The sequence below is a fragment of the Aquarana catesbeiana genome, linkage group LG07, assembly GCF_042186555.1.
Source record: "Aquarana catesbeiana isolate 2022-GZ linkage group LG07, ASM4218655v1, whole genome shotgun sequence".
NCBI classification, from domain to species: domain Eukaryota; kingdom Metazoa; phylum Chordata; class Amphibia; order Anura; family Ranidae; genus Aquarana; species Aquarana catesbeiana.
The window spans coordinates 302,774,619-302,788,995 of record NC_133330.1 but is presented as its reverse complement, the minus strand read 5'-3'; the positions used below and the strand labels follow the sequence as shown (position 1 = coordinate 302,788,995).

Here is a 14,377-nt window from a genome sequence, read left to right as displayed (position 1 = left end):
GATCGTATAGCATATGGCCATCTTTAGGGTGGCTACACTCCCTCCTACACTCCATCAATGGAGGAGCAATGTAGCTACCCTTGGCCAGCAGCATTGTCACCCATTGGTGAGGGTAGTGTTACATAAACTGGTAGAAATTAAAGCCGGACCCCAGCTGACACCTTTAAATCTTTGTCACCAGAGCCGTTTTTGCAGGCGAGTATAGATGAGCAAGCATATAGACGAGTAAAATTCTTCTTCATTGCCGGTATTGTAATATACTCATCAATACTCGAGCATTCATTAACCTTTTCAGTGCCAGAACTGTTTTTGCTTTTTTTTTTTTATTTTTTTTTTTGCACACATGTTTAAAAAATTACATTAGGCCTAAAGATTACACAAAACATCCAAACATTATATATTTTCTGAAAGCGGCCACCCTAGAGAATAAAACAGTGGTAGTTCTAATTGTTTATGTCACACGATATCACCGCAAAGGTCTAGGAAATGCAAAATTTCAGTAAAAAACACACTAAAGTGAATTTTTAGGGCAAGCAAACTCAAGGAACTACCCACATTTCTGGTAAAATATAAAAGACGAGGTTGCACCGAGTAAATAAATACCCAACATGTCAAACCTTAAATTTGTGTGCACCCGTGCAATGGGGGGCAAACTTCAGTACCCTATATTTTCTATATAAAAGTCCCCTACAGGTCATCAGGTTAATGTTACGGAGGAGGTCTTGTACTGTACTAGAGTTATTGCTTTCACTCTGGTGTACTAGTGTATTGCAATCAACGTTTTCATGCATAGGCGTCCCTGACACGTGCATTATGCTCGTACATGTGTATATGTGGGGGGATTTATATGCTTGGGTGTAACTTTATTTGAAAAAATAGTTTTTGCTTAAATTTTTTTTTGTTTTTTTAATCACATTTGTGGCCAAAAAGTCCCCTATGTGATGATTTTTAGGTCACGGGTTCTAGGGTCTAAAAGACCACCAATGTCTTCTCTGGGCTCCACTGAATTTATTGCAATGCGCATCGAATTGCAATACATCTCTTCCCGACTATGCTAGTCAGGGAAAGTGACAGGTGACCCAGGAAGTGATGTCATACACTTTTTCTGGACAGCATGGTCTGTGACAGGAAATGTAAAAATAACATCTACTGGCAGGATTACTAGGTGCAAATAAAGGGAAAACGTCCTAAAAAAAGAAAACAAATGCAGCCACATTTGAGAGATTTGGAAGCTGCAATATATTACACTTTTGGTTGTGGGTTTAGATATGTTTTACTGCCATTTAAAAATGACAGTCATGTGACTATAAATTTAGAGAACTTTACTTTTGTGGTAAAGCTTTGCGAATTGAGCTTGCTGTGTCCTTTAACTGCTTCAGAATCAACATGACTCCCCCCATCTTGTCCAGACAATATATCAGTTTTCATTGCTGTGATACTTTGACAATTACTCGGTCATGTAACACTGTACTCCAATTAATTTTACAATATTTTTCTTTTTAAGAAAGAACTTATTTGGTTGGCAATTAATACCCACTGAGTTTTCATATATATATATATATATATATATATATATATATATACACATACATACATATATATATTTTTTTTATTATATAAAGGAAAAAAAGACCAGACCAAAAAAAAAACAGTTCCCTTACTTTCTAGTATTAAACATATCAAATAAATATTCCAGGTCAGTATGAACAATCCTAAAATGACCCCTTTTGAAAAAGGTGGACATTCCAAGGTGACATTTTTTGGCACTTTTTGTTTTTGGAAATTAAAAAAATATGTTGATATTGGTGTAATTAAAAAATAAATGAAGGTGCACTAAACCTTAAAGGCACTGTTCACACCGGTGTGCTTGTGTGAATGGACACAGCTGATCACATGGTAAAGAGACTACGTCAGAGGCTCTTTTCCAGGATCTGAGATGCGGTACGTCAGACTGATTCGGGCAGCGACTGGAGGCTTTTCCTGCTAGACATCATTTGACATCCAGTCAGGATAATACAAACGCTTTCCGGCCGTCATTATGCTATATGGCGGACGGGAAGTGGTTAAGTAATCTTTAGGCCTAAAATTATTTTTTAAACATACAAAAAAGGTTGAAGGATCTAAACCTAAGAATGTCATGTCCCCCTAAGATCTCCAATAACTTTGATTATTGTTTTTTTATTGATTTTGATGTAATAAATTCAATTTTTTTAAATGTTTACTAATAATGTGTTTTTTCTCCTTCTTTCTGCAGCATTATCTCACGCTGAGCTTCCATATCACCTTGTGGAGGCTAGAGTGGGCTCCAAATTGGTAATTCCATGTGAACTTACCACTGACGGACTGAGCGGCCAGGAGCAGATCGACTTTGAATGGGGATTTACCCCAGATGCAACCAACAGATACAGGACCCTCATACGACGCAATGGCATCAAGCTGCATCCAGGGTTTCACCATGACCTAAGAATGCACCTACGTCTGACTCATACCACTCGAGAGGACTGCTCTCTGGTTATCAGTCCTCTCCTCATGGAGGACAGTGGGACATATGAGATCAACGTTGCCGTGAATGGTTTACAGAGTGGACCTATTAGAAAATTCAATGTTCATGTAATAGGTAAGTATTAGATACAGTAGATCCATTGGTTATTTATATGGGTGTGTTCTGTAGGTACTGAAGCCCAGTACTGTAGTGACATTATAGTTAGGTAACCTTTGGTTACATCTATTTGATAATTCCCTGCTTCCTATATTTAAAGAACATTCAGAAGAAGAGGAAATAGCCTAAAAAATATTTGTTTTTTTGCCCAACTTTCACAGAAAAAATGTAACATCAGTTGTTATCACAAGAAAGCCGATTGTCGGCTCTAGAAAAAACAGTACCAGGGTGATGCCTGTAGCTGCATGCATCACCGCGGTATAACCCCTGTATTAGGTGCGTTAGGTGGACGTGAAGGGGTTAAGCTAATTTCCTCTGTGGTCACCGGGACAGGAAGTGAAGGGAAAGTACCTTAAAAAGACACAGGCAGCAATAAAAACCTAAAAGAGATTTTGATCCTCCCACACTGAATGCACACCTAAGCAAGAAAAAGTTTGGTCTACTGCTTCACTGTACCTTTGCATGACCCCTCTTTTCATTTGTTTTATGCAGATTCCCCACTCATGACTGCTGGTAAGAATTTCAATGCAAAGCGTATGGCAATGGTTCACCATCCAGTCACTACCTCCGTGGACGAAGAACAAATGGCATTTTTGGACAAAGAACAAACGGCATTTGTAGATGAAGAACAAGCAGCGTCTGCAGATAAAGAACAAACTGCGACTATGCATGAAGAACCAACAGAGACTGCGGACAAGAAATCATTGCGGGCTTTCCAACCAGTAGAGGAAACCCAACCACCAGTGGCCAACCAATATGAGACAGAAAATCCAGTGATCTTGGATGAAGGACAGAAAGCGACTGTAACGGAAAACCGGCCATCAGTGGCCAGCCAATATGAGACTGAAAGTCCAGTGATCCTAGATGAAGGACAGACAGCGACTGTAACGGAAAACCGGCCATCAGTGGCATTTTCCAAACCAACCCAACCAACGGGAGCCGAGCCAAATAAGAAGGAAAGCCAAATGTTTATTATTCAGTTTTCCCCGACTCTGGCAAACTATCTCCTACTTTTCGGTATGAGCATCACTTCTGCAGGCATAGTCTTCCTGATCCTATTTTGCTTGGCAAAAGTAACCTGCTTAAGGTAAGCTGATTTTACACTTTATATAGCACTTTAGCAGAGGTCCCTTTTCTACCAGCAGCTTGCCCTTTATGTTCAGTCCCCAGATTTTACCAGCAAAAGCTCCTGTCTGAGCATAATTATCTTTCACACACCAGCAATAGATCTGTTTTGCTTGTAATTAATTCATTGTATAGCCTTAGCATGGCTGTGGGACACAAGGGAATGCTTTTGAAGCTGCAGGTAAAAATATAAATGGGTTCCTGATGTGTGATTTTCATTTTATTTTTTGTGTGCTTTATTTTGCTGCACAATGCCTAAAAAATTGTTGTTTAATTTAACAAGGTCTATGTCAGAACAAATTCACAGTGGCAGCAGTATACAATTTAAGAAGAACTCTCCCAAAATTGATATCTCAGTCTTAAATCTGATTTTCGATATCTCTAAGGGGCACCAGTGTTCCAATCCAATGAAATATTTCCAGTTCTTGCAAACGTCAAAGCTAATACAACACTAGACTATGGTGTCTCACTCTTCCAATATTTTCCACTGTCAGAGCAAACAAAAATTGGGATTTTATCTGTAAAGGGGTGACACACAGAGTGTGCAGATACCTAAATTTTTACAGGTAAATCTTCCCATTGCCATGTCTATATAAGAAGACAAAATGACGAGTGCTTCTCTAATACTCAGATGTCGATTTTAGGTGGAGTCAGGCTTTATTGCTGCTAATTTATGTTTGTTTATAAACAATGCTCATGTTGTTTTTACCCTTTTTTGTCTTTACAGTGAAGACTGTTGCGGGTACCACAGACAGGTGGAGTCAAGAATGGAAGAAGGAAGAATAGAAGAAGAAATCCCATTGCAGGATGTGGTAACAGGAGAATCATCAATGGAAAGGAATGGACATGAAGAGGAACATTCACTTAAGGGTGTACAGGTGGAATGAGCGAAAGGCCAGCTCCCTATAGCCCTGCCCTTAACCATCATGCCTGTTTTTTCCAATGAGTGTCCTATGAGGTTTAACACTTTTAAAATTCACACTAATTTTTTTCCTCTTAATAGTGGTAGTAGTATTTGTGGTAGTAGTATTTGTGGTAGTAGTATTTGTGGTAGTAGTATTTGTGTTGGGTGAGCTGTGGGGGGGAGGGGGTGAACAGTGGACAAGAGAAGGTAACCTGTGCGTGGGGGGGGGGGGGGGGGTGAGCTGTGGACGACAGAAGAGAAAGGTAACCTGTGCCTGGGAAGTGAACTGTGAACGAGAGAAGGTAACCTGTGGGTGGGCGGTGAGCTGTGTGGGGGGGGGAGAGGCTGAGCTGTGTGTGTGTGGGGGGGGGGGGGTGAGCTGTGTGGAGGGAGGGGAGAGGGCGAGCTGTGGGGGAGGGGAGAGGGTGAGCTGTGTGTGGGGGGGAGTGAGCTGTGTGGGGGGAGGGGAGAGGGCGAGCTGTGGGGGAGGGGAGAGGGCGAGGGTGAGCTGTGGGGGAGGGGAGAGGGTGAGCTATGGGGGGGGTGAGCTGTGGGGGGGGGGAGGGTGAGCTGTGTGGGGAGAAGAGGGTGAGCTGTGTGGGGGGAGGGGAGTGGGCGACCCATTATTTGGCAACACTTTACTTATGTTTCCCGAGGAACGGTGGGATTGGGGTAGTGGGTGGGGTTGGGGGTTAGGGAGTTGACTGGGGAGGGTGGGTTCCTGCACCTATTCTCTGAGAAAAAAAAAGCCCTGGTAGTAGTAGTAGTAGTAGTAAGCGGGGGGGGGCCAGGACAGCTCAATCAGGCCTCTGGTGGGGCACGGAGTCGGCATCTGTTTAGACATGGCTTACGCCATCCATACCGGTGGGGGGCGGCCTGTGCCCTGTCCTCATCCTGCACTTGGTAGGACACCAGCTGGTCTTGTTACTTCTCTTTACCAGGAAGCCTTTTGTTTAGGCATGTCTGCGGTGGAAGCGGTGTGGCCAAGTCAGTGGAGCAGATTTAGGAGTGGCAGGAACATGACAATATGACGAAAGTAACATCAGAGCCCAGCTCTCCTCTTACTGGCTGCCCTCCTGTGTTTCCAAGAGTCTGTACTGGTGTGCACCCAAATTTGAAAGGGCATAACGTTAGGGAAGCTTGTCATTTGATTTGCCAGACTTCTGTAAGGAGTGAGCGTCGGTGTGTGCCCTGAGGTGAAAGGGTGCAGTTGTGCAGGCCCAAATGCTACATAAGCCCAAGGCTTCCGTATAGGCCCTGCATCGGCGTGCACGGCCTATATGGCCGTAATCCTAAGGTGGGATGGAAGGCAGCAGCACAGCTGTGCAGGCCTAACACAACACTACAGAATGCGAATGCCATGCTTCCGTTAGGACTGCCCACCCAGTGCCCATTTTTAATCCCATCACCCAGCCCAGGCATAGGGTTGCTACCTTTTCTTCAAACCAAACTCGAAACACTATGCACACCACAGAGAACAGGGGGTGTGGCTAAATTGTGTTAACAGAGGGAGGGGCTTAAATGGGCATGGTTAAATAAAACAAAAGCATTCTTGTTTCCATAAAAAATGCTTAGATTTCTGTGCCACAAGTAAGTCTCACAGACATATATAAACCTCAGCACAATCATTGAAAAAAATAAAATAAAAAACTCTTTCATTACCACAAGGTAAGTGCAGTGAGAACCAAGTGCGTTTGTTCACCTTTTCATTTTCTTTAAGCATAGAGGGTATTGCGGTATGTGCAGGAAAGGAGTGCGAAATGTACAATGGTATACAGTATGAAGGAGTGTGGAGCGTATGATGATATGTGTAGGAATGCAGTACAAAGTGTATGACATTATGTGCAGGAAATTAGTGCAGAGGATTTGATGGTAGGTAGTATTTGCAGGAGAGGAGTGAGGAGGGTATAACCGTTGCCAGTATATGAAGGAGAGGAGCGTGGAGTGGATCGGACGCGTTGAAAGTGCTGAGGGGAGACAGGGGAGGGAGAACCTTGGGTTGTGGTCATGGTGCTTTCATTATTAGGCAGGAGCAGAAACACTAGCTGTCACTGCGGCCCCGATCTCAGGACACAGCTATGGCGGGACAGCTTAGGCACAGTGATCCACAGTCTGAGTAACGAGTTGGCTCTGGGTGTGGCCTTTTTTTGGGGCATCAGAGCGGCCCAGTCCACCCCTGGTCTAGGGCACTTGGAAGTGCAGTTGCTTTTAGATCTGAGGGGAAGATCTGAAATGAGGGAAAGCTCTGCTTATCATCCAATCATGTACAAACAAAAATGCTGTTTTTTATTTTCCTTGCATGTCCCCCTCAGATCTGCAGCAACTGCACTTCCAAGTGCACTGGTAGTGCAAAGTGGATTTGCCTTTAGTAAATAAACCCCTCAGTGTTGCCAACCTAACAGATTAAAATTTACTGACATAACACCCAAAATTTTTACTGACATTTCCAAAAGTTACAAAATTATAGTTTTAGGCACACATTTCAGTATTTAGGCTACAAACAAGTACAATATGCAACTAGCAATATGATTTAAGGTGAATATTAAGGCAAAAAACATATTTCTTATTTTATTTTTGATTTAGTGAGTAAGAAAAGGGTTTTTGCAACTTTGAGTGAGGCACAAGACACGTGGTAGGAGAAATTGTAAAATCTTTAATTGGCATATAAACAAAGCTTACCTCATAAACATGTGATACATGGTAGAACATGAGTATTCTTCTGTATACAAGACGATGGCATATCAAAAAGGAGAAATTCACACACACACACACACATATATATATACACACACATACACACACACACACACACACACACACACACACACACACACACACACATATACACAGAGGCGGCTCTAGGCTTTGTGAGGCCTTAGGCAAAACTTAGACATGAGGCCCCACTCACGCCCCGTAATAGAAAAAAAAGATTTAAGCGATAAAAATTAACTGTATAAACTGCATATATTAAAGTGGAGTTCCACACAAAAATGGAACTTCCGCTTTTCGGAATCCCCCCCCCCCTCCGGTGTCACATTTGGCACCTTTCAAGGGGGAGGGGGGAGCAGATACCTGTCTAAAACAGGTATTTTGCTCCCACTTCCAGGCATAGATACCCGCGGGTATCTAGGCCACTTCTCGTCCCCCCCCCGCTGTCTTCTGGGAGACACACGGGTCCCAGGAGACAGCAGGGGCCAGTGGGAGCGCGCAGCACTAGTCGCGCATGTGCAGTAGGGAACCAGGAAGTGAAGCCGCAAGGCTTCACTTCCTGATTCCCCTACCGAAGATGGCGGCGGCAGCACCCGAGAGCCGAGGGACAGATCAGCTTTGGGTGCCAACATCACGGGTGCCGACATCGTGGGGGCGCCCTGGACAGGTAAGTGGCCATATTTTAAAAGTCAGCAGCTGCAGTATTTGTAGCTGCTGACTTAAAAAAAAAAAAAAAAAAAAACGTCGGAACTCCGCTTTAAGAACCTTAAAGTGCTGGTGTCAGTGTCCTCTATCTCAACGCTGGCGTCAGTGTACCTTCTTAGCACTGGCATCCATGTGCTCTCAGTGCTGGTGTTGGGGCACTCTATCTCAGTACAGTGTGTCTTGGAGCTGGTGTCAGTGTCCTCTATCTCATGCTGGTGTCAGGGTGCTCTATGTGTCCTCTAGCTCAGTGCTGGTGACATGGCACTCTTTCTTAGTGCACTCTGTGTTGGTGCTGGAGTCAGTGACCTCTATCTCAACGCTGGTGTCAGCGCTGGCATGCTCTCAGTGCTGGTGTCAGTTTTCTCCATCTCAGTGCTGGTGTCATGGCACACTTTCTCAGTGCACTCTGTCTTGGTGCTGGAATCAGTGTCCTATCTCAGTGGTGGTGTCAGTGCTCCTTGTCCCCAAGTGAGAAAGGGGTCCCTGTCCCCAGAGGAGATGTGGTTCCCATCCACAGGGAAGATGGTAGGGGCCCTGTCCTCAGAGAACAAGGGGTCCCTATTGGCATTGCCAATGCCAGGGGAGATGATAGGGGCCCTGTCCCCAGGGGAGATGATGGGGGCCTTGTCTCCAAGTGAGAAGGGGGTCCCTGTCCCCACGTGAGAAGGTGTCCCTGTCCTCAGGGGAGATGGGGTTCCCGTCCCCAGGAAAGATGAGGTCCCCATCCCTAGGGAAGATGGTGGGGCCCCTGCCCCCAGTGGAGATGATGGGGCCCCTGTCCCCAGGGGAGATGTTGGGGGGGCCCTGTCCTAAAGTGAGAAGGGGGTCCCTGTCCCCAGGGGAGATGATGGGGGCCCTGTCCCAGAGTGAGAAGGGGGTCCCTGTCCTCAAGTGAGAAGAGGGTCCCTGCCCTCAAGTGAGAAGGGGGTCCCATCCCCAGGAAAGATGGTGGGTGCCCTGTCCTCAAGTGAGAAGGGGTCCCTGGCCGCAGGGAAGATGGGGTTCCCATACCCAGGGAAGATGGTGGGGGCCCTTTCCCCAGAGAAAAAGGGGTCCTAGTTGCCAGGGGAGATGATGGGGTCTTTGTCCCCAAGTGAGAAGGGGCCCCTGTCCACAGAGGAGATGGGGTTTCCATCCCCAGGGAAGATGGTGGGGGCCTTGTCCCCAGGGGAGATGACGGGGGTCCCTGTCCTATAGTGAGAAGAGGGTCCCTGTCCTCAAGTGAGAAGGGGGTCCCATCCCCAGGAAAGATGGTGGGTGCCCTGTCCCCAAGTGAGAAGGGGTCCCTGGCCGCAGGGAAGATGGGGTTCCCATACCCAGGGAAGATGGTGGGGGCCCTTTCCCCAGAGAAAAAGGGGTCCTAGTTGCCAGGGGAGATGATGGGGTCTTTGTCCCCAAGTGAGAAGGGGCCCCTGTCCACAGAGGAGATGGGGTTCCCGTCCCCAGGGAAGATGGTGGGGGCCCTGTCCCCAGGGAAGAAGGGGCCCCTGTCCCCAGGGGAGATGATGGGGGCCCTGTCCCCAGGGGAGATGAGAAGATGGGGGCCCTGTCCCCAGGGGAGATGATGGGGGCCCTGTCACCACCAGGGGAGATGAAGGGGAGCTGTCCCCAAGTGAGAAGGGGTCCCTGTCCTCTAGTGAGATGGGATTCCCGTCCCCAGGAAGGAGCGCTGTCCCCAGGGGAGATGATGGGGGCCCCTGTCCCCAGGGGATATGAAGGGGCGCTGTCCCCAGGGGAGATGGTGGGGGCCCTGTCCCAGAGTGAGAAGGGGTCCCTGTCCAAGTGAGATGGGGTTCCTGTCCCCAGGAAAGATGGTGGGGGCCCTGTCCCCAAGTGAGACAGGGTCCCTGACCGCAGGGGAGATGGGGTTTCCTTCCCCAGGGAAGATGGTGGGGGCCCTGTCCTCAAGGGAGATGGGGTCCCTGTCCCCAGGTGAGATGATGGGGGGACCTGCCCCCAGGGGATATGAAGGGGAACTGTCCCAGGGTGAGAAGGGGGTCCCTGTCCTCAAGTGAGATGGGGTTCCCATCCCCAGGAAAGATGGTGGGGGCCCTGTACCCAAGTGAGAAGGGGTCCCTGACCGCAGGGGAGATGGGGTTCCCGCCCCAAGGGAAGATGGTGGGGGCCCTGTCCCCAGAGAAGAAGGGGTCCCAGTTGCCAGGGGAGATGATGGGGCACTGTCCCCGAGTGAGAAGGGTGTCCCTGTCCCCAAATGAGAAGGGGGTTCCTGTCCTCAAGTGAGAAGGGGGTCCCTGTCCTCAAGTGAGAAGGAGGTCACTGACCGCAGGGGAGATGGGGTTCCCGTCCCAAGGGAAGATGGTGGGGGCCCTGTCCCCAAGTGAGACAGGGTCCCTGACCGCAGGGGAGATGGGGTTTCCTTCCCCAGGGAAGATGGTGGGGGCCCTGTCCTCAAGGGAGATGGGGTCCCTGTCCCCAGGTGAGATGATGGGGGGACCTGCCCCCAGGGGATATGAAGGGGAACTGTCCCAGGGTGAGAAGGGGGTCCCTGTCCTCAAGTGAGATGGGGTTCCCATCCCCAGGAAAGATGGTGGGGGCCCTGTACCCAAGTGAGAAGGGGTCCCTGACCGCAGGGGAGATGGGGTTCCCGCCCCAAGGGAAGATGGTGGGGGCCCTGTCCCCAGAGAAGAAGGGGTCCCAGTTGCCAGGGGAGATGATGGGGCACTGTCCCCGAGTGAGAAGGGTGTCCCTGTCCCCAAATGAGAAGGGGGTTCCTGTCCTCAAGTGAGAAGGGGGTCCCTGTCCTCAAGTGAGAAGGAGGTCACTGACCGCAGGGGAGATGGGGTTCCCGTCCCAAGGGAAGATGGTGGGGGCCCTGTCCCCAAATGAGAAGGGGGTCACTGACCGCAGGGGAGATGGGGTTCCCGTCCCAAGGGAAGATGGTGGGGGCCCTGTCCCCAGAGAAGAAGGGGGAGATGATGGGGGGCCTTCTCCCCTAGTGAGAAGGGGTCCCTGTCCACAGGGGAGATGGGGTTCCCATTCCCAGGGGAGATGATGGGAGCCCTGTCTCCAGGTGAGATGGTGGGGCCCCTGTCCCCAGGTGATAAGAAGGGGCGCTGTCCCCAGGGGAGATGATGGGGGCACTGTCCCCAGGGGAGATGATGATGGGGCCCTGTCCTCAAGGCAGATGGGGTCCCTGTCCCCAAGTGAGATGATGGGGCCCCTATCCCTAGGGGAGATGGGGTTCCCGTCCCCAGGGAAGATGGTGGGAGCCCTGTCCTCAGGGGAGATGATAGGGCCCCTATCCCCAGGGGAGATGATGGGGCCCCTTTCCCCAGGGGAGATGATGGGGGCCCTGTCCCCAGGGAAGATGGTGGGGGCCCTGTCCCCAGGGGAGATGATGGGGTCCCTATCCCCAGGAGAGATGATGGGGCCCCTGTCCCCAAGTGAGAAGGGGTCCCTGTCCACAGGGGAGATGGGGGTTCCCATTCCCAGGGAAGATAGTGGGGGCCCTGTCCCCAGAGAAGAAGGGGTCCCTGTTGCCAGGGGAGATGATGGGGGCCTTGTCCCCAAGTGAGAAGGGGTCCCTGTCCACAGGGGAGATGGGGTTCCCATTCCCAGGGAAGATAGTGGGGGCCCTGTCCCCAGGGAAGAAGGGGTCCCTGTTGCCAGGGGAGATGATGGGGGCCTTGTCCCCAGGGAAGATTAAAATGGGGGCCCTGTCCTCAAGGGAGATAGGGTCTCTGTCCCCAGGTGGGATGATGGGGCGCTGTCCCCAGGGAAGATGATGGGGGCCCTGTCCCTAGGGGGGATGATGGGGGCCCTGTCCCCAGGGGAGATGATGGGGGCCCTGTCCCCAGGGGAGATGATGGGGGCCCTGTCCCCAGGGGAGATGATGGGGGCCCTGTCCCCAGGGGAGATGATTTGGCCCCTGTCCCCAGGGGAGATGATTTGGCCCCTGTCCCCAGGTGAGATGATTTGGCCCCTGTCTCCAGGGGAAAGGATTTTGCCCCTGTCCCCAGGGGAGATGATGGGGCCCTGTCCCCAGGGGAGATGGGGTTCCCGTCCCCAGGGAAGATGAAGGGGGCCCTGTCCCCAGGGGAAATGATAGGGCCCCTATCCCCAGGGGAAATGATAGGGCCCCTGTCCCCAGGGAAGATGGTGGGGGCCCTGTCCCCAGGGGAGATGATGGGGGCACAATCCCCAGGGGAGATGATGGGGCCCCTGTCCCCAGGGGAGATGATGGGGCCCCTGTCCCCAGGGGAGATGATGGGGGGGCCCTGTCCCCATGGGAGATGGGGTTCCCAGGGAAGAAAGTGGGGGCTCTGTCCCCAGGGGGAGATGATGGGGGGGGCCCTGTCCCCAGGGGAGATGGGGTTCCTGTTCCCAGGGAAGAAGGTGGGGGCCCTATCCCCAGGGGAGATGGGGTTCCTGACCCCAGGGGAGATGATGGGGGGTCCTGTCCCCAGGGAAGATGATGGGGGGGCCCTGTCCCCAAGGAAGATGATGGGGGGGCCCTGTCCCCAGGGAAGATGATGGGGAGGCCCTGTCCCCAGGGAAGATGATGGGGAGGCCCTGTCCCCAGGGAAGATGATGGGGAGGCCCTGTCCCCAGGGAAGATGATGGGGAGGCCCTGTCCCCGGGGGAGATGATGGGGGGGGCCTGTCCCCAAGTAAGAAGGGGTCCCTGTTGCTAGGGGAGATTATGGGGCCCCTTGTCCCCAAGTGAGAAGGGGTCCATGTTGCTAGGGGAGATGATGGGGGCATGTAAAATAAAACCAAAGAATTTCCAAGCTCAACTTACCAACCAGCCTGGGATTAACCAAATTAACCTGCCTAACAGTATGCGTTAAAAACGGGTTTAGTTGCACACATTTGCAAATACATGCACAAGCTGCAGGCCACGGCAAGGCACCCTGTATCCTGCAGACCCTAACTCTAACTTTGAAGAGTTTCCACAGTGGGAGCACATGTATTCTAATGGATAGATGAAGAGCAGATGACTGGAGGAAGCCCAACCCTCCTTAAAGGCGCAGGAGCACACTGAACACCCAGCACGTTGCACAATGGCAGCAAAGGTGTCAGTGCGTTGCCTGACTAATATGTCAACATATGTCCCCAAGTGAGAAGGGGTCCCTGTCCACAGGGGAAATGGGGTTCCCAAACCCAGGGAAGATAGTTGGGGCCCTGTCCCCAGGGAAGAAGGGGTCCCTATTGCCAGGGGAGATGATGGGGCCCTTGTCCCCAAGTGAGAAGGGGTCCCTGTCCACAGGGGAGATGGGGTTCCCAATCCCAGGGAAGATAGTGGGGGCCCTGTCCCTAGGGAAGAAGGGGTCCCTATTGCCAAGGGAGATGATGGGGCCCCTGTCCCCAGGTGAGATGATGGGGGCCCTGTCCCCAGGTCATAAGAAGGGGCGCTGTCCCCAGGGGAGATGATGGGGGCCCTATCCCCAGGGGAAATGATGATGAAGGCCCTGTCCTCAAGGCAGATGGGGTCCCTGTCCTCAGGTGGGATGATGGGGCCCCTGTCCCCAGTTGAGATGATGGAGCCCCTGTCCCCAGGTGATAAGAAGGGGCCCTGTCCCCAGGGGAGATGATGATGGGGGCCCTATCCTCAAGGCTGATGGGGTCCCTGTCCCCAGGTGATAAAAAGGGGCCCTGTCCCCAGGGGAGATGATGATGGGGGCCCTGTCCTCAAGGCAGATGGGGTCCCTGTCCCCAGGTGAGATGATGGGGCCCCTATCCCTAGGTGAGATAATGGGGCCCCTGTCCCCAGGGGAAATGGTGGGAGCCCTGTCCCTATGGGAGATGATGGGGCCCCTATCCCCAGAGGAGATGATGGGGCCCTGTCCCCAGGGGAGATGATGGGAGCCCCTGTCCCCATGGGAGATGGGGTTCCCAGGGAAGAAAGTGGGGGCTCTGTCCCCAGGGGGAGATGATGGGGGGGCCCTGTCCCCAGGGGAGATGGGGTTCCTGTTCCCAGGGAAGAAGGTGGGGGCCCTATCCCCAGGGGAGATGGGGTTCCTGACCCCAGGGGAGATGATGGGGGGTCCTGTCCCCAGGGAAGATGATGGGGGGGCCCTGTCCCCAAGGAAGATGATGGGGGGGCCCTGTCCCCAGGGAAGATGATGGGGAGGCCCTGTCCCCAGGGAAGATGATGGGGAGGCCCTGTCCCCAGGGAAGATGATGGGGAGGCCCTGTCCCCGGGGGAGATGATGGGGGGGGCCTGTCCCCAAGTAAGAAGGGGTCCCTGTTGCTAGGGGAGATTATGGGGCCCCTTGTCCCCAAGTGAGAAGGGGTCCATGTTGCTAGGGGAGA

The 14,377-nt window shown here is 51.4% G+C and overlaps 1 protein-coding gene across 1 annotated transcript; it reads left to right on the top strand.

Moving 5' to 3' along the window:
- Positions 1–2,240: 2,240 nt before the first annotated feature.
- Positions 2,241–4,838, top strand: LOC141103707 (uncharacterized). The gene is made up of 3 exons (XM_073593600.1): positions 2,241–2,617; positions 3,152–3,746; positions 4,512–4,838. The coding sequence occupies exons 1-3, from the start codon at positions 2,467–2,469 to the stop codon at positions 4,669–4,671; spliced, it is 906 nt and encodes a 301-aa protein (XP_073449701.1). The 5' UTR covers positions 2,241–2,466; the 3' UTR covers positions 4,672–4,838.
- Positions 4,839–14,377: the final 9,539 nt, after the last annotated feature.

Coding starts and splice junctions, on each gene's coding strand:
- LOC141103707 (XM_073593600.1), top strand. CDS start 2,467: ATGCACCTACGTCTGACTCATACCACTCGAGAGGACTGCTCTCTGGTT. Junction 2,618..3,151: donor ATTCAATGTTCATGTAATAG/GTAAGTATTAGA, acceptor TGTTTTATGCAG/ATTCCCCACTCATGACTGCT. Junction 3,747..4,511: donor GCAAAAGTAACCTGCTTAAG/GTAAGCTGATTT, acceptor TTGTCTTTACAG/TGAAGACTGTTGCGGGTACC.